This window comes from Colletotrichum costaricense (genome assembly GCF_030867565.1).
Source record: "Colletotrichum costaricense strain IMI 309622 chromosome Unknown Scaffold_5.1, whole genome shotgun sequence".
Taxonomy (NCBI): Eukaryota; Fungi; Ascomycota; class Sordariomycetes; order Glomerellales; family Glomerellaceae; genus Colletotrichum; species Colletotrichum costaricense.
Window position 1 is genome coordinate 2627639 of NW_026848234.1, and position 20397 is coordinate 2648035.

At 54.4% G+C, this 20397-nt stretch overlaps 6 protein-coding genes across 6 annotated transcripts; 2 read left to right on the forward strand and 4 right to left on the reverse strand.

Moving 5' to 3' along the window:
• Positions 1 to 1175: 1175 nt before the first annotated feature.
• CCOS01_06020 (GATA zinc finger) lies at positions 1176 to 2793 on the forward strand (the record flags this gene model as incomplete). The annotated part of the gene is made up of 4 exons (XM_060454192.1): positions 1176 to 1207; positions 1372 to 2140; positions 2224 to 2547; positions 2611 to 2793. The coding sequence occupies 4 exons, from the start codon at positions 1176 to 1178 to the stop codon at positions 2791 to 2793; spliced, it is 1308 nt and encodes a 435-aa protein (XP_060315964.1).
• A 7367-nt stretch (positions 2794 to 10160) lies between these two features.
• Positions 10161 to 10735, reverse strand: CCOS01_06021 (uncharacterized protein; the record flags this gene model as incomplete). The annotated part of the gene is made up of 2 exons (XM_060454193.1): positions 10161 to 10517; positions 10571 to 10735. 2 exons carry the CDS (start codon positions 10733 to 10735, stop codon positions 10161 to 10163), a joined length of 522 nt encoding a protein of 173 aa, XP_060315965.1.
• Positions 10736 to 10974: 239 nt separating this feature from the next.
• CCOS01_06022 (uncharacterized protein) lies at positions 10975 to 11307 on the reverse strand (the record flags this gene model as incomplete). Its single annotated transcript, XM_060454194.1, has 2 exons — positions 10975 to 11004; positions 11062 to 11307. 2 exons carry the CDS (start codon positions 11305 to 11307, stop codon positions 10975 to 10977), a joined length of 276 nt encoding a protein of 91 aa, XP_060315966.1.
• Positions 11308 to 11393: 86 nt separating this feature from the next.
• On the reverse strand, positions 11394 to 11603 carry CCOS01_06023 (uncharacterized protein; the record flags this gene model as incomplete). Its single annotated transcript, XM_060454195.1, has 1 exon — positions 11394 to 11603. One exon carries the CDS (start codon positions 11601 to 11603, stop codon positions 11394 to 11396), a length of 210 nt encoding a protein of 69 aa, XP_060315967.1.
• Positions 11604 to 14966: 3363 nt separating this feature from the next.
• On the forward strand, positions 14967 to 15374 carry CCOS01_06024 (uncharacterized protein; the record flags this gene model as incomplete). Its single annotated transcript, XM_060454196.1, has 1 exon — positions 14967 to 15374. One exon carries the CDS (start codon positions 14967 to 14969, stop codon positions 15372 to 15374), a length of 408 nt encoding a protein of 135 aa, XP_060315968.1.
• Positions 15375 to 17748: 2374 nt separating this feature from the next.
• Positions 17749 to 20239, reverse strand: CCOS01_06025 (glutamate-cysteine ligase; the record flags this gene model as incomplete). Its single annotated transcript, XM_060454197.1, has 4 exons — positions 17749 to 18876; positions 19049 to 19760; positions 19937 to 20091; positions 20222 to 20239. 4 exons carry the CDS (start codon positions 20237 to 20239, stop codon positions 17749 to 17751), a joined length of 2013 nt encoding a protein of 670 aa, XP_060315969.1.
• Positions 20240 to 20397: the final 158 nt, after the last annotated feature.

Below are 20397 nucleotides of genomic sequence, written 5' to 3' on the forward strand. Positions count from 1 at the left end.
CACATCCATCAAAATCCCCTCTACCTCGACACATCGAAAGACTCGAATCCCCTTCACCGCATCGAGTCTAACCACCCCCAATCCACATTTTTGTGCCAAACTCTCAAGGCACAAATCGGCAGACACCAGCCGGTGATAAACCCTCCCGCGCTTAGACAGGCGATCTCTCATCACGTTTTATCCACCGACTCATCTGGCTCAACTTGCCGGACGACGATAGAGGCACAAGCGCCGCCATATGAGCCACGGCTTCTCATCGACGTACGAACATACATCTGTCTCTTCAGCACTTTGTTGAAGGGCGCCCGCTTCACCAGGCACTAGACCGGCACCACAAAGCATCGGCATCGAAAAGAAATTCAGAACTTCCCACCGGTCCAGGTTCACGGTATCTTCGCGAGCCCACGCCCCCCTCCTTGAGTCTCACTCCCAGACCCAGTTGAAATTAGCACACTCGGACTAGTCTCGACGAGGGATTCTGACAGTGTGTCTTGGGAGAAATATTCCAAAAGCCGCCACAAAGAGCAGCGTGGTAACTTGACCAACGCTAGGCGGCTTTTCTTTCTCAGCTCCGGATCTTTCGACACACCCAACTGGAGCCAGCATCATCCCCGATCTATCGCCCCCCTTCCTTTTCTACCCCCTTTTCATCACACGCCCCCCCAAACCGAAGCCCAAGAGAAAGATACATGCGGTGACCTTCCCGTCCCGCCACCACGCATACCACACGCGCCCGATAGCTTGATCAGATCTTGCCTACCGGGTACCCAGCTGGAGAGAGAGAGAGAGAGGTTCGACTAACCTAACCTAACTTCGTCTTCTCGTCCCAGGCCAAGCCACACCACACCACACCTTACCACCACACACTCTGTCTTTGGTTGGTTTGGTTTCGCTCGCCCATCTTTCACTCTTGCACTCTTCCACTCGTCTCTGTAACCCTTCTTCCCTGCCCGGTTTTTATTCTTACATGACTCTGAGCCTCCCACCTTGGACCGTCTCTCCTATCATCTCCACCCATCTGCACCAAACTTCACCGGACTCCCGTCTTGACACCGACTTCACGAACTAAGGCTCACTCTCGTCCCCTCACGCCTTGGTCGAGTCAGATGCACAGAGACTTATATTCGCATCTGGGGTTTTAATCACCATTCATCTGTTCTCCCGGCAAACCCGCTATGGAAGCGGGCGGATCTGGTACTAGGCAAAGGTAGGTTCGATTCTACTCGACACCCCCCCCCCCCTTCTGGCTCTGGCCTTCATTTGGTTCCCACGTCCCGTTCCCAGACCCAAGTATTGATCAGACCTTTTAAACAGCCGTCCACCTTCTGCCATCAACCCTGATCGCTTTGAACCTCGTCATCTCCCACCCAGAGAGCCTCTCGATAATAGACATTACCGCGACGGCCCCGCCATGGCGACCGCAGCCCTTATTAGCCCGAGCTCCCATTACGGTCCTCCCTCTTCCTTCTCTTCCGGCTACCAACACCACCCAGCTCCAGGACCAAGCATCGCAGGCATGATTTCGCCGATTGAACCTCGACGACCATCAGACGAGTCGGAGACTCCTCATCGACAGTCGCTCCCTTCGCTCTCAGAGGTCATCTCTGGTGCGAAGCCCAGTCCTTACCCCCCTTCTCAGGGTTCCAGCATGTCGGGCTCTCAAAGCTTCCCCTCGCCCTTTGCACCTGGACCTCCAAGGTCTTACGCCGAGTCGACGGACAAGAACTCGCCTCGACCTCCTGTTCCTGCTTCGACCTTCGCGCCGAGGCAAGATGCTCTCCCGGCCATCTCAGATCCCCCGAGACCTTCATTCGCAGGTCGACCGCCTGCGCCATTGGGCGGGTTCTCTGGACCTCAACCGAGCCCTCCTCTCAAACATGAGCATATGCGCGATATGCGCGAGAGCGACGCGCGTGCCGCCGAGAACGCTGGCCCGTACGCTCAACATTCCATTCCACCTCCGCCGACGATATATCCGCATCCCCAACATCCCCAGCATCCGGGCCAGCTTCCGCCAGGACAAGTCCCGTTGCCTGGGTATCCTGTCTCTCCGCGTCACGCTGGTCCACCTCCCCCTTTCCCCTACGAGGCCCAGCGCCCGATAGCTCACAGAGAAGACCCCGAATATGGCCCTGCGCGGGTCAGGACACACCTCGACGCGTGGGGGTATCAGGATTGTTTTTCTAGAGTGAGTGGCCCCGCTAAAAACTTCTGTCCGTCAAGCTTACCAATAAGTTCACTCAGATTGGTTCAGCAACAAGAACGATCTTTAACTTCGCCGAGGCCTATGGCAAGATTGCCGCGGAACAACAGGGCGCTCATCATCCACTGCACGATCGACTCCCCACCGAGCAAGAATTGAACGAGATGATTGACAATGTGGAGTACATCCGGAACTCCCTGGATTCGGTGCGACAGGTTGTGAAGGAAAGCAATGAACGTGTACGGGCGGCTGGAAAACAGAAGGGCTACGATGATGAAGATACCCCCATGTACGACGGTATGAACAAGACCTATGGCATCACCGAAGTCAAGAAGCGTAGGGGGGTAAGTTTTGTCAATCATGCGGTTGTTCTGTCGGAGAAACAGAGTGCTGACCTACTGGAACAGAGAGCTGCACCTCCTGGAAGATGCCATAGCTGCAACCGAATCGATACCCCGGAATGGCGCCGAGGCCCTGATGGTGCACGCACACTTTGCAACGCATGTGGACTGCATTATGCAAAATTGGAGCGGAAGCGCCAACTCGAGGCTCGACAAATCCGACCTAAGCCCTCTGATGAGAGAAGCTGAAAGCGGCTTGTTTTATCAAGGGAACCCGAGATACAAAGTACATATACGGACGAGCTCTACCTTCATCGGCCGGTCTACAACCAGTCTGACCCGACGATCGGCCTGGTCCGCGCCATTACACAAACACACATATACACACATAACAGATACCCCCCTACTGCCTAACGGCTTATTATCCATCCAGCAGCGCCTGCACTGCTTTATCTTCATGCAATTAGCAACAAACTGGCTACACCTACTTTACCTCAACTTTTCTTTTTCAATACCCGGCATCGACTTCATCTTTGAATGTATATATCCTGCTCTTCAACATGTTCATCGGACGGGCACCAAGGGACTAGGCATTCATCCGGCGGCGTTTACTGCATTTTGATCTCGACACTTTCCTTGGCTGGTTTTGTTTACATCCTGCAAAGGGAAGCGGAATATCGGCTTTTTAGACAAAATATGGGGCGTCACACAAATAGGACGCCACAAGACACGCCTTTGGAGCGAGCAACCGCAGACCGACAGTCGATCGTTACCAAAGCAAACGTCTTATCATTTCCTTCAAACATTTTTTCCTTGTCTGCGAATGGCAGAAGAGATGGTGTTTTCCGGCGAGGAACGGCGAGGAACAACAGAAAAAGGACACGTCAGGAAGACGTGAAGCTTTCCGATCAGTCTTCTTGGAGGAGGGAAAGAGAAGTAGAAGACGATATCGGAGTCGTATCTCTTGCGAGAAACAAAAACGGACAACTTTTCCTTTTACTCTACTTCAACTTGGGCGCAAGGTCGTGCAAACTTGGCATTTTACCACTGTTACTACACATATTCCTGGGAAATCGGGATGGGGGCTTGGAATCCTCCCTTTGATGCCACGGACCATGCGAGGGCACCAACAACAATACAGTTTTAGCTGATTTTTAATTGTACGAGTAGCCATTTAAGGCGAAATACCACCAGGAGGCGGCGGCGGCGGCGGCTAGGAGTGGCGGAAAAGGAAGTGAGGAGGGGCGGCTAGCTCAGTTGTACCTACCCTTTCAATACAGGATTCAAGAAATCTGATGAACCCAGACTTGAAGTTTCATGAATTATTTTAGCTTCATTTTTTTCTCGCTCACAACGTGAAAGTCTATAACATGAATGATATGACATGTGCCAGGAGGCGTCGAGACAGATGTGGGAGGGGAGATCTGAATCATTCATCGTGTGCCATCTCGGTCGTGTAAGAGGTAAAGTAATAACTGCCTCAATCGTGACAAATGCCGCCCCTGTCCACTGAGAGGAGGAAGTACACCCCATCATCCACTGAATGACATAACAAAGCCATGAGAATGGATACTCGGTGAGCTGAGCAGATGAATGGGTACGCAGTAGTCGAAGAGAAGGGGCGCCTGTTGAGAACAGGGGACCTGGACGTGGATGGGGAAAGGGGGGGGAGGGTGTTAGCGGGATGCAAGTTTGCTTCTTTCGCCCTTTTCTCGATCTCGGAAGCGTGATAAGCGGGAGCGGGAATCTCGGGGAGAAAAATAATCATACAAAAAGTGTTGAACCTGGTTCTGGGCGATGGAATGTTTTGATGTGAGAAGTGACCAGAAGCAGTCAACGTCAGGGCCTCCCGTCCCACGTGGTGTCACTGGTGTGTGCGCGCGTGTGCGTGGCCGCCGGGTACCGTAACTACCTTACGGGCTTGATTCACCTTACCTACCTACGGCCACCTCACTCAGCTTGCCTTCTGACCCCAGAACAACGCCACAAACAGACGTCGTTTCCGGTCCTGGCGGCAGTTCAGGCAGGGTCTGGACGGCGGATGGCGGTGGCTGGCTGGCTTAGGGGGGAAATTCTTCATGAAAAGCCGAGATCTTTTGTATTGTTCATTCTTCGGTACTTGATCTGCCTCCCCCTTTGTTCATCTCCAGACCGCCTCTCACTTTGACTGCCGAGAGGTTCTCGGTTTTTTCCAAACGCGAGCAGGGGGACCTTTACCTATTCACCGCCGTCTAGGTGTCCTCAGATGAGGAGGCATCAGATCGAAAAAAAAGTACAAGGTGGGTTTTCCGGTATCCTTGGAGGCACGGGGATATGTCATGTGGAAATACGGCGAAAGAGGTACAACGGCAAAGAATAAGTCGGGATGTTTGATGGCCGGCTCACCCGGGGCACCAGATCGATCCAACTCTTTTTTTTTTTTCCTGTCTCGCAAACTTGGCATTCTTTTATTGACCTAGGTACTGCCATATTTCCGTGAGATGTAAGGAATGTCCCTGTAAATATGGTGTAGTGGGTTTGAGTATGCCGATTTAGAAATGCGCTTATTGTTGTTCGCAGCGGGAAAGAGGGAAGGACCTTGGGAGAGTTCAGATTTCCCCCGGAAAGGCCCAGAGATTCGAGTGCCGTGGTAGAGGGTACGGATACCATGTACGTACTCCCGTGCGTATTGTCTGTGTAGTATGGAGTGAGATTCATAAGAGAACGTGTCGATCGATAGAGAGGAAGAATTACAAGGCCCCTCCCTGTTTGCGAGAGCTTTTTCAGGGAACGGGGTGTGTGGGCAAGTGGGTGGGTGGTGTGTGGTTTGGATACGGGTCGTTGCCGCGCGGTTCTCGGGAGCCGATGATATTCCTCTCCAGATTTCGTTGCCTCATGTGTACACACTATAGATATCCAAAGCCCTTGGATCAACTTATTACTATAAGATGACGCATGAGATGAAGAGGATAAAAAGAGAGGTCAAGGTGCAGGGCAATCTCGCAAACGTGCGCCAGAAGGGGGTGGAATCGGGGAAGCAGAGGGGGGGGGGGGGACGGATCTGAATCTCAACAGGGTAAATTGGAAGGAAAGAAAGAAAGAAAGAAAGGAAAAAAGGTTGTCACTTGTCATGGTTTCTGATCTGATCTGATGTATGTACGACCCAAGTACTTGGCAAACCCACGCTGCGTCAGAGTTGGACTCGCCATGATGTGATGTCTTCTTGCCCTCTTCAAAGGATTTCTGATCTGCCCCTCATCCCTTCATCAGCTTTATGCCTTGTGGGCTCTCCCCCGATGTTGCACAAGATACGCAAATACACTTGTATAGGTAGAAGGTATCGGTAAGTAAGTGGGTAGGTACCTGCTCATACCGCTCGTCTAGTTGTCAGCATTTCCGTCCGTCTGAGAAAAGAACCAACTTCGAGACATACACGCCCCTCCTCATCGGAGGGACGGGCCACTCAGGCTGTAAGCACTGGGCAGGTACGGATACTATGCAAGGAGGGAGCTTGATCAGAGAGAATCATATCATGTAGATTCCCATTTTGAGGCACATATTGACAGTCTTCTGATTGGATAGATTCGCAAGGCGGAAAGGCCACAAGCCGACGAGGCGCCTGGCAAGGCGACCGCATATTTGATTTTCTTTCGGGAGTGAAAGGCAGGAAAAGAATACAAACCAACGCATCTCAAGATTTCTCTGGTGACACAAACGGGAAATTGGGGAAGAGGGGGAAAGAGAGAGAGGGGGGGATGACGGTGTGAAGCAGGGCCTGTCCATCTATCTGTACATGCACTATCGCGATGTATAACGTATAACGACGTCGTATCTATCTATATGGATGGCAGATATACCGTGCAGTCGCGCCGTCCGCCGATTCCGCCGCGTGCAACGTGGGCAAGGTTAGGCAGGCTGGCAGGGTACGATACAACCGTATTCATGGGGTTGACAAGAAGAGAGGCACATACGGTTACACAGTAGATAGAGGGAGGGACAGAAAGAGAGAAGGAAGAGCAACGTGTGGCTTGTACTTGGGTAGCGTGAAAGAGGGGGGGCCCTAGATCGCAGAGACGGGTAGTCTGCTTGTTCATATCGATGTTCGTGGGACGTTGTACGCGAATGGGTGACTAAAGGAAGGGTAAACTTGCCTTCTCGCTGCTTGTTCTCCATGCCACAGCCATCCTCTTGTGCCATGTCAGATCCCCTTCTCCCCTCTCATCCAGTCCCGTACAAGAAACAGATTCCGTTGTTTTCCCCGCACCGTTTCCTCCCCCTTGCCGATTCGACGGAAGGAAAAATAAGGGTACACAAAAAAAGTCTGGGGCGTGCGTGTGAGTGTCACTAAAAGTCACGACTTCAGCATTACACAAGAAACAAGAACTCAACACCACTGCCATTACCACCAGGCAGAAAAGAGCCAGAATGGTCAGGTTGCTGTGATTGAGGCAATTTACAATGCATCGGCCGTAGCTAACCTTCACGGAGCGAGCTTGACCTGGCACTGAGCTTGCGTGGTCGGTGCTGTACGCGCCGCCGTGTGTCGTTGTACAAACCAGCATTACCGACAGCATTTTGATCCCCAGGACATGAGTGCGAGCAATGCGAGCGATGCCAATGCAATTGCGGGTTGGGGTTGGAGGGGTGTAGGAGGTGTGCATCTTACCTCATCGCCCTAAGGTGAAGCATGGATGAGAGGGGGGGTGTGGCAGCAACAAATTGACAGACAGGCGCCCCCCGTAAATCGCCCATTCACTCGACTTTTGGAGGATTGGTTGTTTCTCCAGACCTCCAACCACTGGTGAGGTACACCGCACGCCTTCTTTGCCTCTCTGCGGCTACAGAGAAGTCTTCTTTTTCTCAGGTTTTCCTCTTCCTATTTCCCCCCGGGGGCCAGACGGCGTGCGGCGGTGGCTTGTTCAATTCGCGATGCGCGCCGGTGCTGACCTTGTGGCATGTGAGCTGTCGCAACTGGTGATGTGTTCAATGCGCCCATCTTCTTGATTCCCCCCCTAATTAATTACCTTTCCCTTCCGTGCGTCTTCCCGTAAATCGCTGCGATTTGCCTCCATCTCTCTCCCAAAGCCGCCGTTCGCCATCCCCTCTTCTTTCTTTCCTTCGTCCTTGTCCCGTTGATGGAGGGGTGAGTCGTTTCTTTCCATGGCTTCTAGCGCACGGGAATGGTTGATCGATGGCTCGCCCCCTTCACCCTGGGGCTCTGCAGGGAAAAGAAGCTGACCGACCACGCTCCCCCTGTTGTGGCCGCCTGCTGTATCCGTAGAGTGGCGTAGGTATTCTTTGGCTCGGTTCGAGAGAATCTACCGCCCGCAAATGAATTGTCCAAAACAAGGACGATCAGAAATGCTGCGTGGCTGTCCCCCGGAAAGGTACCCTACGCCCGACCGGGGAGCGCTGGGCTAGTGCTAAATCAACTACACGGCGGGCGTTGAACATTTTGACGATTCCCACCCATGAACCCCCATCACGCCTTGTACAGACGAGGGTTCGGCGTCCTTGGGACGACAACGAGGATCTTGTTGTCGTGGTTCCCTGGCTGGCGGGATAGCTGCGATCATGCCGGAGGGAGGCTCGACGACCGAAAAAGGCTGACAAGCGGGGAGACAGGGACCTTCCGTCCCGCACATTAGTCAAGTAAACGTTTCTCCTAATGTCCATGCGGAACTACAATGGAAGGTTGGAAAAGGGACCTCGTGTCGGGTTTGGCAGCCGTGCCCAGATGCCAAGCTCTGGGTTTCCGTACCAAATCCCAGAGGGCAGTGGAGGGATGGGAAAAGTACCAGCATGGTTCGAGATGCGGTCCATGTGTCATCGCGACGGGGCGTTCGAGGGGACCGAGAAAAAGTCTATCTGGAAGGATTCGGCGTGATGTGCGTGCCATTGACCATCACTTGCGGCTAGGCGCGCTGAGCGCGAAGGGGTAGGTACGGAGATGGAGTACCCAGAAACTCGTCACATTTTTCCTCCATCGCCGCCCCGGGGAATACTTCGCCGCGTGCCTTAGTCTGGATCCCCGTCTTGTAGTGGATGCCGATGCCACAGATCATAGATTGCCATCAGTTTATGGGTCTTGTTTCGACAAAAGGGGATTTCTATGGGGAGGCTCGAGAGCTGTTTTGGACTTTGGTTGCATCTCCCTCGAGGCGAGGTTGCGAGTCACATTCCTGGACTTGATGGAATGATTTTGACTTTGACGGGAGGCAAAGATGTGTTTGGGGCTTGCCGGTATCTGGACGCTGGGAAATTTGAAGGAGGCTTCGGTGGTATTCTGGTGGATGTTGTGAACTTTCGAGACCCAAAAAGCATGAGAAGCGTATCCGTACCAAGTATTTCGTCGATTCGAAGACGGCCGGAACAAAAAAGCATGGTAGTGTAGCAGGCCGCATTGCATTCCGCAGCATAAGTTCGTCAGGACGTTGCATGCTCCTCTGCTTGCGGCATCGTAACGTGTCTTGTTCCGAGAACGAAAGGCCTGTGTGAAGTGGGCTTGTGCATGGCATACGGGAGACTCGGTGTGCACCGTATGCACAACGTTGGCAGACATCGGCTCCGGGCCGGCTGGTCTGGCATGGAAGAGGAATGGCGGCACCCCAAGGTCCAAGGTGGCGCGTCTCTGCGTCTCGTCCATGCGCCCGCGCGGTGCAGACGAACCCTTTCGCCAGGCACCCTACATGCATCGATGGAGTGACGCATGGGTACAGTGCAAGAACGTGAGTTTTCTCGTCGCCCTTTCAATAGTATTTTGGCGCAATCCAAGCGCTCATCCATGTGGGCAGACAAGTGGTCAGCCGCCCCTAGGCTACCTTGGCAGGACCGGCTGATCCTTCTCCAAGGCTACTAGAGGGGAAACATGGCAAGAGGTCGGCCATGGTGCTACCAACCGCGCGTGGCTGTTGTCACTGTACATTGTTTGACAGAGTGCAGGGCTGTACAACGGCATCAGAGTCAAAAGCTGCAAGCAGGCGCATCTGCATCTATTCGAGATCTCTGTTTCGCGCTGTGCGAGCTTTGCGGGAGCATAATAAGGGGGGACAGACGATGGCATCGTGTTGCGTGGCTTCGTGTAGAGTCCAGGCCAGGCCAACGCCGCCAGCTGAGCATGAGGAGTGCTGATCTAAGAGACTTGCAGTATTGACCGATGAGGGGCTGGTGGACAGGTTTGATGACGGGGTTCGTGAGCTGCGAGATTGTCTAGGGAGTCCTCCGTACAGGTGATGATGATGTTGAGGACGACGCAGGTTCGTGAGGATCGGGATGGGTCCAAGTGGGCTTCGACAAGGTGGGTCCAGCTCGCCGTGAGAAACCTCGTGGCAGACTAGAGGTCAGTGCCATGGGAGCAGATTGACTCTTTGCAGCATTCCAAGACTGAGACGGCCCGTTTAAGCAAGCTGTGCGGTTCTGATGGTTAGCGCCCGACTGCCGCCTTCCATATCTTGTTCATTGGGCTTGGCTTGGACAACGTGGAGAGCCGGAGACCACGCTGAAGGTTTCAAAGTCGGTGGCTTGAAGGCTGGACATAACTAAATCTCGCTTGAGCAAGGGGGCGTTGATCCGGGAAAGAGATATGACCGATCCCAGATTTAGATACTGGAGGGCTAAGACGATTGAAGTGATAATGATCAAAATTCTGTAGGCGGGAGATGAAGTCTGATAGCCGCGAAGAGACTATTCGGCGCCGTCGAACGGGCGTCCGAGTCATTCCAGTGTGTAATAGGGCCGCGTTGCATCAGGTTTTCTGTGTCGCTAAGGTGGTTGCGGACGTGCTCCTCCTCATCTCGGCCGATCTTTGGAGAAATTATAATCGCACATTTTGAGTTTGGTGGCCAAGGCCTAGGGCGAAGTTGAGGACGGGCAGAATATCTTGCCATCTTGCGTAGAAAGTGGATGTGACAGGCCACTAGGCGGCTGACGAGGAAACGCAGCGTTTCCGGTCGTGGAAAAACAAGGCGGTCAACATGGCCAGTGCTGGTGTCCATCTGCAGTCGACGTGGTGGTTTGTACACAACTTGTGGTTTCATTCTGGATAGTCCCGCGTGGCGTGGTTGGCAGAGCTCGAGAGGAGTAGGTAGAACAAATTGGGCGTGGCAGCGAGATGAGACAAGGCCAGACCGTCATGTCTCGTCTTGGTGAAGCCCGAACGTGCCTCAGTAGGTAGCTCGTAGCTTGAGATGGGTTGCCTTGGAACAATCGCCATGACGGAGTCAAGGAACACCAGGCGCTGCTTGATGGAAGCACGTACCTACGCCATTTTTTCCGAGCACAAAATCTCACAATATGACGGCCCTTGGATATAGCGCATCCGGGGATGTCGATGTGGACCTGCGATGGTTGGGCTGGATCTGAGTCCATCTGCCGGGCTGAATTGTGCTCAGATGCTTGCCAACATTCAGACCGAAGTTCCGTCCAAAGAAGAGGATCAAGAACTTGACCCGATTAAGTGATGGCAGCTTGGGCATCCCACTTCTGCCGTGGGATAAGCTGGCTTGAGTTCGCACCTAGTCATGTTGCGGTATGCTTTACGTTGCTTTTTCTTGGGTTTCCGTAGCCGCAGTGATGGCTCCTTGAGTGATCAGAGACCTCGAATGCATATGTGATCTTGTCAGTGACGATCAGGCGCAGATCGCGGAGTGGCAGGCAGAAGAACTCCCGCTCGCATTTCGCTATTGCTGTTATTGCTTGCCTCGGCTCGGGCTTCTTTATTTGTCTGCGGCCAAACCGGGCTATTTCCATCCCACCCAAGCCGGCGAATAGACTGTTATCCGTCATCTGTAGGTGATTTGAGATGGCCAGATGAATACGTCGGACTCTTATGCACAATGATCAGGAAGTGTACAGTAGTAGAGGAGGGGCCGTTATGAACAACCTTGCGCGCCGGCCGATGGTAGATGGTACTCCGTGCGGTACGTCTGGTGAGGATCAAGGTAGCATCCCTGGAAGCAGCGTCCCTGTCGTATGAGCAGCGCCGGCGCCGACCCGAAACCACGGTTGTCCCTGTTAAGGAGCGTGACAATGGGAGAAAACGGACAGCAGCCCCGACAACAGGTATCCGTACCAATTACCATGTGCCATGATAGGTCTGGGTTGGAGGGAATTGCAAAATGGTTGTGTGGATTAGAATTGCGCTGTTTTTGGAGGTTCTACCGAAAGCCCATTGAACTCTGCTGAAGGGGGAGTGCGATCAGAAGCTGAGGCAGTGAAGACGGATAGATTGGTGGCTGATGATGCCGGGTGCCAAAGCAAAAGTCTGATGTGGTCGGGTCTGTACGAATAGTGTATGAGGGACAGCGACAGCGGGACTGAGGAGTGGTGTGTGGTGTGTTGTGTGTGGTGTGAGGAATTGAGGAACATCGAGGAACATGGACCCCAAAAATCAGATCAACAGGGTTAGCAGCTCGATCGCGGAAGCTCTTGGAAAATTCCCGGCGCTATTTTGGGTGGGCTGTCTGATTGGATTGATGTGACCTCGGACGGGGGGGTGTGGAAGTGGAAGTTTCTGGGAGACACAGCAGGAGCGGTACGTGAGGGTACTTGCCGCCATTTCTCACAGTGAGATGATAGTGGAAAAGGTGGAAAGATGGTCGGGCTGGGGCTTCCCTGGAAGAGATTACCTAAGTGGGCGAGAGGTGGCCCACATCGGACCCCGGCGGCTCCCCGGATGCGATCGCAGATTTGCGTCGATTTAATTGCGATTCACTTTGGGCGGGAAAAACGGGGGTGGATCCTCTCATGGCAGGCATCCCTCCACTCACAGCCCGTTGTCTTCTAGCTACCCATACCGTGAGGTAAGGTACCTTACTACGTAGGTACGGAGTACGAAGTACGCACCTACCTACTACGCACCTTCCACAGGGCACGCCGCAGTCCACAATGGAAGTTACCACCATACCTACCTACCTTTACCTCAAGGCAAGTGCCTACCCGGCAAGAGAGGAACACGACAGGACGGAGCGAAGGAAGGACCATGCTGTAAAATGCCTCACAACGTGCCTTCCTTCCCTTAACTTACCGGGCTCACCTCGTACCTTAATTCTGTCTGCCTAACCTAGACGCACTCCCGAATGGATATTTGGTTCCAAATTCCCCAAGGTTCAAAGTTGGGATGCCACCTCATCCTCCAACACCAGCCCTGACTGTCTCTCCAGCTGCCAGACTAAGCTACATCCGCGAAATGTTCGTCCCATTTTCGCATCTCACGACTCGTGTGTGGCGTGATATTTCCAACTCCCGTAATCGTCAACGTCTTAGCGGGCTTCATCTCTCCCATGCTGTAGCAGGAGCCCGGGCTTCTTTCTACACCGTAAACCATGACTTCCAGGTTCCTAGCCATGCATCGCTCTTCACTCAAAGGGCCTACCGGTACCTTACCCGCCACACACCTAGGTAGTATACACACTGCACAGTACCTCAGTACCTGACGTTGCAAATCCACGCACCCTATTTTCTGCCTTTCTGCCGCTTGCTCAAACCAAGGTAAGGTAGACTGGCCCATCGTACATAGTTAAATCGTGCTCGGGCATCCCGTGCTTGCTGGATCGTGGGGTAAGTTTTGTCGACTCAGATCCTCAAGTAGCACCATTTCTGAGCACCTATTACACAACTTACGAACTTTCTCTCTCAGCTTGAAGGGTCATACTTCACCAATGTTGCCCGCTCTATTGCAGGGTCTGAAACTCTTATCGTTCTGGAACCGAGTCTTCACGAGCAATCTACCCGGTGCGGATTGGCCGGCCCCGTCATGATCTCCCGGTCTCCAGCCAACCTGTAGGAACTAGTGAGCTGTTGAATGATCGAACGTTGTTGCCCACTCCCGTCCTCCTCACTCGGGCACTTGATGGATGATGGGTAAAATCTACAGACCACCCAAGCTTGTAGCTGCAATGTACCTGTCGACTAAGTCTCCATGCCATGCGAGATCAGGCACTATGCTCCACCTCGGTCAGAGCCTTCCCAAACCAATGACATTTCATAGCGCGGCCTTTTCCCTGCCGATGAACACGAGGAAGGAGACACCAGAGCTCCACTCCGGGCCCGAGGCAGAGGTTAAGGTACATTGCCCGTACCTGGTCAAGTCACAGTCTCATGTTCTTTCTGTCTGCCCCCGTCGCTGCCTCCACTCACAAACTCAACCGGGCCAACCCTCTTCCCGCCTGCTGACCAACGGCCAGCAACAGATGACAACCTTCCTGGAAGTTCTAGTCCCTCTTTTCCTTTCTTTGCCGACCGCAACTGCAAGATCGGCCCCTCACCTGCGGTGACAGTGGAGCTCTCCAAAGCGAGCGCGACCCGATCTTTGGGTTCGTATCGTGCATATTGCCTGTCAACCATCTGACCGACTGTTTAGGATCCCAGGATTGTTGCCATCGCTTCATCCTCACTCGCTCTCGTTTCTAACGTCGTCCCCAACTCCTCTCCACCCCCTTCCAACGACAAGTTGCAATCCATCCAACGTACATACCAGGGTCATTATCCAATGTCTCTAACCTCTTGTGTCGGCCCCATACACTCCGCTTATTGTCTGCGTCCGCCCGAGGAACTTCGAACACGTCAGAGCGTCCTTCCTACGGAGTACACCCCTCAGGAGTCTTGTTCGGGGCACACAAAGACATTGAGAAATGCTCGGACGAGTTACTGGGGCCGATCTCAATGACGGCAGTTGCTGCAGAGCAGAATGGAAATGGAAATTAACGCCAACGACCGCAGCAATATCTACGCCTAATTTACACACTTCACTTTCCCATCTGACACCAAAGCATTTTGGGAAATCACTTCGTCGCCCGGCCTGGTCTAGCCCAAGCCATACACCAAGACAACGTCCGTTGCCCGTTGATCTCTGCTATGGCGCAAAGCTCCGTGCCTTTCCCCCGCCACGTGGGGTCCCCAAGCCCTGAACGCAGATAAGCTATGCTACTGAGATCTTCGGATCTGGGCCCGGCCCATTTCTCTCCCTGATCCATACCAATACCCAGCCGCAGTACTTCATCGCCGTACGGTGATGCCGTGTGGCATAATGTACACAGTATCAGTCCTGATGGCTTCTCTCCCCTATCGCTTCCAGCTGCCAGACCCTAGCTGGCCACGGATTCCTTGCAAATGGCCGCGGATGGCGTTCCTCTCTGCTAAGGCGTAGAACAGGGACACAACGACAACAACGGGCAGGCAATAGTGTGTGTAGAAGGACTGTGGTCCCCTCCCCCTTCAAACACGCTGACTCGGACCACATGGGTCCGGACAGAGACAGAGGTATGCCATGCTACAGCCCAGGTCCCTGGCCGCCACCTGCTCTCCTAGCCTCTGGGCCTTGCCTGGCTTGTCTAAACGGCACCACCATTGTCCATATTCGACTCGGCGTTTAAACCTTCGCGCTTCTCCGTGGACGACATCGTACGATTCTCATATGGCTTCAAGCTCTCCCCCTTCGCTTCGCCATGCTTTCTGGCCTAGATCCCTCACCTAGTCCACCGATTTGCTCCGGCTTCCCACGCTCCATCCCGCATGGTCACCGGGTCCAGATCTGGTTGGATCTCATCAAACGATCTGACACCCGTGTGTCTGCGCAAGGGTGCGTTTCCGTCCGTCTCTGGCCGCGCTACCGCCCAACCGGCTCGCCAATCTCTAAGCATCAACTTGTCACATCTGACGGCCTGGGCGTGTATCGACCTCGTACCGTGCGCCAATGGTCTTGGTGGGCATCATCACAACCAACCTTTGGTGACCCGTTACAAAGTTCACAATACCGTTCCTACGGCCGTTCGCCATGCCTGTCCGCTGCCGCTGCCAAACATCCACAACACATGGCGATCCAACAGCCAATACGAATATTCAAAGTCAGCTAGTGGTCGCAGCACCGCCTCGCGTTGCTGAACCAGTCCCAAATTGCTCACAATCCCGTGCGCGGCAAACTAGCTCCTGCCTCATCAATAGCGTGATCCGTAAAGACTTCGCATCGCACGTCCAGCTCAGCCTGCTACGTCATGACGGTCCAGCAATCGAACCATGGCGTCTCGCGTCGATCAAGTCCGCTTGCGGTTGCCACCTCCAGGCCGCCTCAGCCTACCCACACGACTCCCACGCGACATGTCAGAGTGATGGCCTTTCCGAACGCAGCGATGTGGCTATACCGAAAGCAAGGCTGTCGTGAAAGCGCCGCGTGCTGTCCCTACCTCATTAAATGCAGTGGCGGCGACGCTATCAGTATGGGAACGTAAGGAAATGAGCCATTGTTGGCTCCTCAAGTTCTGGACTGTACTTCCATGCATGACCGTTCAGCCAGCGTCTCATTCGCTCGGAGACTCTTGAATGTAGTAAGAGATCGAGGACAGCAGTGGAATCCTTCCAGATTATCTGTGGTGTGGGCTTCGTTCTTCGGTCCTAAACCCAGAGGATGCGGTCCGCTAGTCCTGCCACATCACGCGGCAGAGCTCAAACCGCCAAGCTGAGAAGCACAGTTGCACACGACCTCTCCTCAAAGGCTCCAACTGACAGATCGCGGCTTGACTTTGGTTTGATGAGAATGCCCGAACCCCCCTCACCCCCCTTGTATTATCTTCAGCTTCTTGACGCTGTGCTGTGGAAAGATGCACCGTGCCAGCACACCTCGCTGCCGGTACGTTGACCTATTGTCTTGCAACACGGGGCTGATATGGCTCGATCTGGAGAAACGGGCAGCCCACAGCATATCAAAATAAACACAGACAGAAGCCTGCCTGCGTCCCCAGTGGCAACCTAGCTGGTCATCCACGGAGGAATGCCATCTTGAGATCACCTTAAATTTGCCGGCACAATGGGCGGGCAACCAGAGGGGATCGTCCGCTTTCGAACGAGCCGGCTCCAAACCGTCAACGCCATAGCGTCCTGTCATTCAACTAACCTCGTTGCATGTCATGGCAAACCCTTCCCCAATCGAATTGCCGGTGCAACTATTCTCGCCACAGGATCGCACTTGTTTGGCGTGCGCCATGGCCGAGATCCAAGACATGGCCTGGCGGTTCAGCAAGCTCATCCGGCCCAACTGATGGAGAGCGCTGTGGCTCGCGCCTTTTCGAGGAAACATCACACCAACCACCCCGTGTCGATTTCATTTTCGAGTTTGGCGTTTGGCTTGCTAACAGGGCAAGCAAGCAAAGCCAGTACACTACACGCCTCTCTCCACACACCCACTCCCCTTTAGTTCCCAGATTACCGGCTTCCCGGGTCTTCCCTTCCCTGGAAACTGGAAACTGGAAACGGGAAATTCCATCAGCATGCGCCATTCCAATTTCTCCATCATGAACTTACGGCCGGTTCCAGCTTTCCGGAACATTGCCATGCGGCTTGGAAGCCAAGGGCTGTGGAATTGCCGCGCAGCCTCGAGTCAAGAAGCTACAGGAAAAGTGAACTCGTCATGTGGAAGCCCGATAACTGTCTCAGTTTCGAGACGCCTCGGGAGTGTAAGGAGACGTTCACGCAGGCATTTCGTTTTCCAGTAGATCGAGAAGGATACCGCCACGGGTTCTAAGTCACTATGGGAATCCCTGGCTTCCTACTAGTCTAGCCCTCTGCAGGAGGGAGACAAACAAAACTTCCGCTGGAGAAAGGCGGGAAGTGCGCCGGGTTCCCACTCCCACGGGAGCCATGAATTCGACGCCTTCAGTCGGGCTAGGGAAGTTGTGCAGCCTGATGATGCGCTTACGTTGGGCTGGGACCTGTGGTCTGTCACTCGATCCAAGATCGTGGACTACCTCAGATTTCACTTGGTCTTGGATCTTGGATCGACGACGCAGGATCAAATTGAGACATGTTCGCGTCCAACTACGCATTTGGCTTAATCATTAACTCCCACGCTGGCACTGGTGTTGGTCCTATGGTTCACGCCTACGGCCGACGTCTCTCACGCTCTCTCTATCCCCTTCACAAACAGGATACGTCATGACTGAACTTGCCATTGCTGTCTAAATATATGCTTTTTGAGTCTATGAGTTCATTACGTGCACGGAGATCCTATCCAAGGCGCCGCCGAATGCGAGCTTTCATGTGGCTGATGGCGTCGAGACCCTAATCTGCTCCCTCCTATTCACTTCCTGCACCCCCTGGCCTTCGGGATGTTGCCTTCCTATTCTTTGCTTTTTTGGACCCAATGCCTCGGTCGTGATAGTGTTCCCATGTCTCCGTAGTACTAGTGAATTTAACCAACCTACGCACCTTACTGACCTACGTACGTGGGTACCGCATCTAAGCCTGTTCGGAAGCCTTCCTCTTCCTCGCGGAGACCTCCGGCTGCTGCTGCTGATCACCGCTGGCGCCGCCGCAGCCCCGGCGGAAGTTCCCGAGCAGCTTCGGTAGGCCGTGGATATCCAGCCCCGCGAAGCCGGCTCCGGCCGTCTCGCGCTCGCCGATGGCGACGACGGCGGCAATAATATCCTTTTGCACGTCCTCGCCCACGACGCTGTCGTGCTTGTAGCCCGGGTGGACGTCGACGAGGTTGCGGAGCCAGCGGGCGGCGGTGTCGAGCTGGCCCGAGGCGCGCTGGCTGATGAGGCGGAGGTAGGTGTCGAGTTCGCAGCGGGTTTGGACGTCGACGTTTACGCTGTCGAGGTAGGATTCTACGAGGGGGATTAGGCCTGGGAAGCCGTCCGAGGAGTCTGAGTTGCTGCCGTTGATGATGTCGTTGACTGTCATTTCGGCGTATTCGTCTTCGACGGGGCCGACGGGGGTGGGGGGACGGCTGGGGACTGCGGAGCCGGGGCGGGAGTTGGGACGACTGGCGTCGTTATCGCCGCCGCCGCCTTGGGTGAAGTTGTTGACGCGGACCTGGCGGCTGGGGAAGGGATTCCTGCGGAAGAAGAATTTCTCCTTGAGGACTGCGTCGACGGCGTGCGCGCGCTCCATGTTCTCGTCGACTTTGGTGATGGGGATGTAAAAGTTGAGGTCGAACGAGAGGATGGCGCGGGTGACGAGGACCATGAAGACGGAAAACGCGGCGTTCTCGAAGTCGGTGAGCTGGATCTCCATGGGGCGGAACTCGACGCGCCAGCCGATGGAGTTGTCGGCGGGCGGGGGCTTGAAGCGCATGTGCTGCCAGTTTGTGGACTGGAGGTTCTCGAAGTGGTCCGTCTTGGAGAGGTCGAGCTCCTGGAGGTCTTCTTCGAAGACGACGATGGGGTCGCGGATGAAGAGGTGGGCGAAGTGGGTGGCGAGGCGGTCGTCCATGCCGCCGTCCATGAGTTTAGATTTGATGGACTCGTCGATGACGAGATTCGGGTCGAGGTATTCCTGGCGGAGGCGCGGGTCTGTGGAGATGTAGGTTGAGTTTGAGGCGTAGCGGGACTTGGGGATGCGCCAGCGGTCGTTTTTAAGGGGCTGTGTTGTTGTGTTAGCATGTCTTTCCTTGAGGTTGTTTATATGTACATCTTCATATATGTGCAGATACTCATGGTGTAAGATGAGGAGAGAGGTACAGGAGTAAGGGTATTTGTGAGTGAGTGAGGGAGTGGTTGAATAGTCCAGCCTGTGCTCTTCTGTAATATCTCACCTTTTCTCCGAGTTCCTCAGGGGTTCTGCAGTCCACGGCCCGGCTGATCTGATTCCACCTCACGTCGGTATTGGCCAAGAATCCCTTATACACGGGCGTGGCCGCCGTCAGGGCGAGCATGATGGGCCCCAGCGGGCTGAGCTGGTCGTACATCTTGCGGCCCTCGGTGATGTTTTTGGCCTGGAAGGTAATCTGCAGACAGCAGCTGCCCATGCCGAACGCCATGGCGTCCATGTGGATAAAGTTGTCCGGGGCGGCGCCGCCGTCGCGGACGTCGTCATCCTCGGGCCAGTTGTGCAGGTCGCGGTTGACGGTGGGATCCTTCCAGGGGTTGGCCGTGTTGGTGTCGTGGAAGACGGGCACGTTGACCTGGACTTTGCGGCCGCGGCGCCAGCGGATGTTGGCGGCGAGGGTGGGGAAGCGGATGTGCGGGTTGGCGATCTCGTCGGGCACGAACTGGGAGCGGAGTTTGGGGCCCGAGGGAGGGTAGTAGGGTTCCGTGAAGTCGCCCGGGCAGCCGATGCGGGGGAAGGTTGTGAGGGTGATGGGGTACTCGTTGCTGTGCATGTGGTCCTTTGCGATCTTGCGGCGGAGCTTCATGTCGGGTTCGACGTCGAGGAGTTCCTTGAAGCCGATGCCCCAGGGTTTGCCGGGGGTGGCTTCGAGCATGAAGCGGCCGAATTCCGGGTGGAAGACGGGGAGGGTTACTGATCTGTGGTTTGGGTGTTAGCATAACCGAGGCAAGGCTCTTCTTCTGCTCTCGATAAATTGCGCCATGGATCGGCTCATGTGGCGGACGTCGCCGGATGAGAGAGAGAGAGAGAGAGAGAGAGAGAGAGAGAGAGAGAGAGAGAGAGAGAGAGAGAGAGGAATAGAGGGTGAACATACGACTGTTCCCTGGCAACTTCCTGGAGCTCTGGTACGCAGCCTCCCTCCTTTGCGAGATCCGGGCTCTCGGCGAGTGCTGTGAGAATCTCGGCTTGTCTAAGAGACAGGCGGACCTTGGGCTCGTCCTTTGAGTAGGTCACGACCAAGTACTCGACCTTTCGTGAACATTGTCAGCTCTCGGGCCCTCATCTCTTGCAGTCGCTGAGGGGTGTCGTAAGAGCATGAGACGCTGGCACTCATCCATGAGGCAGCAGAGCATCATCTCTCACAACAGGGTTCACATACCTCATCTCCCCAGAGCATAGCATCGCGTTCTTTGCTCTTAGCCTTGTTCCATATCTCTAGGAGTTGCTAAACCATCCAAAAGAAACTCAGGTCAGCAACACTTTCATGACCCCAAAGACCGACGATAGCCTCGTGCGGATTCGTTTCATAGTGAGAGACAGAGAGACAGAGAGCGG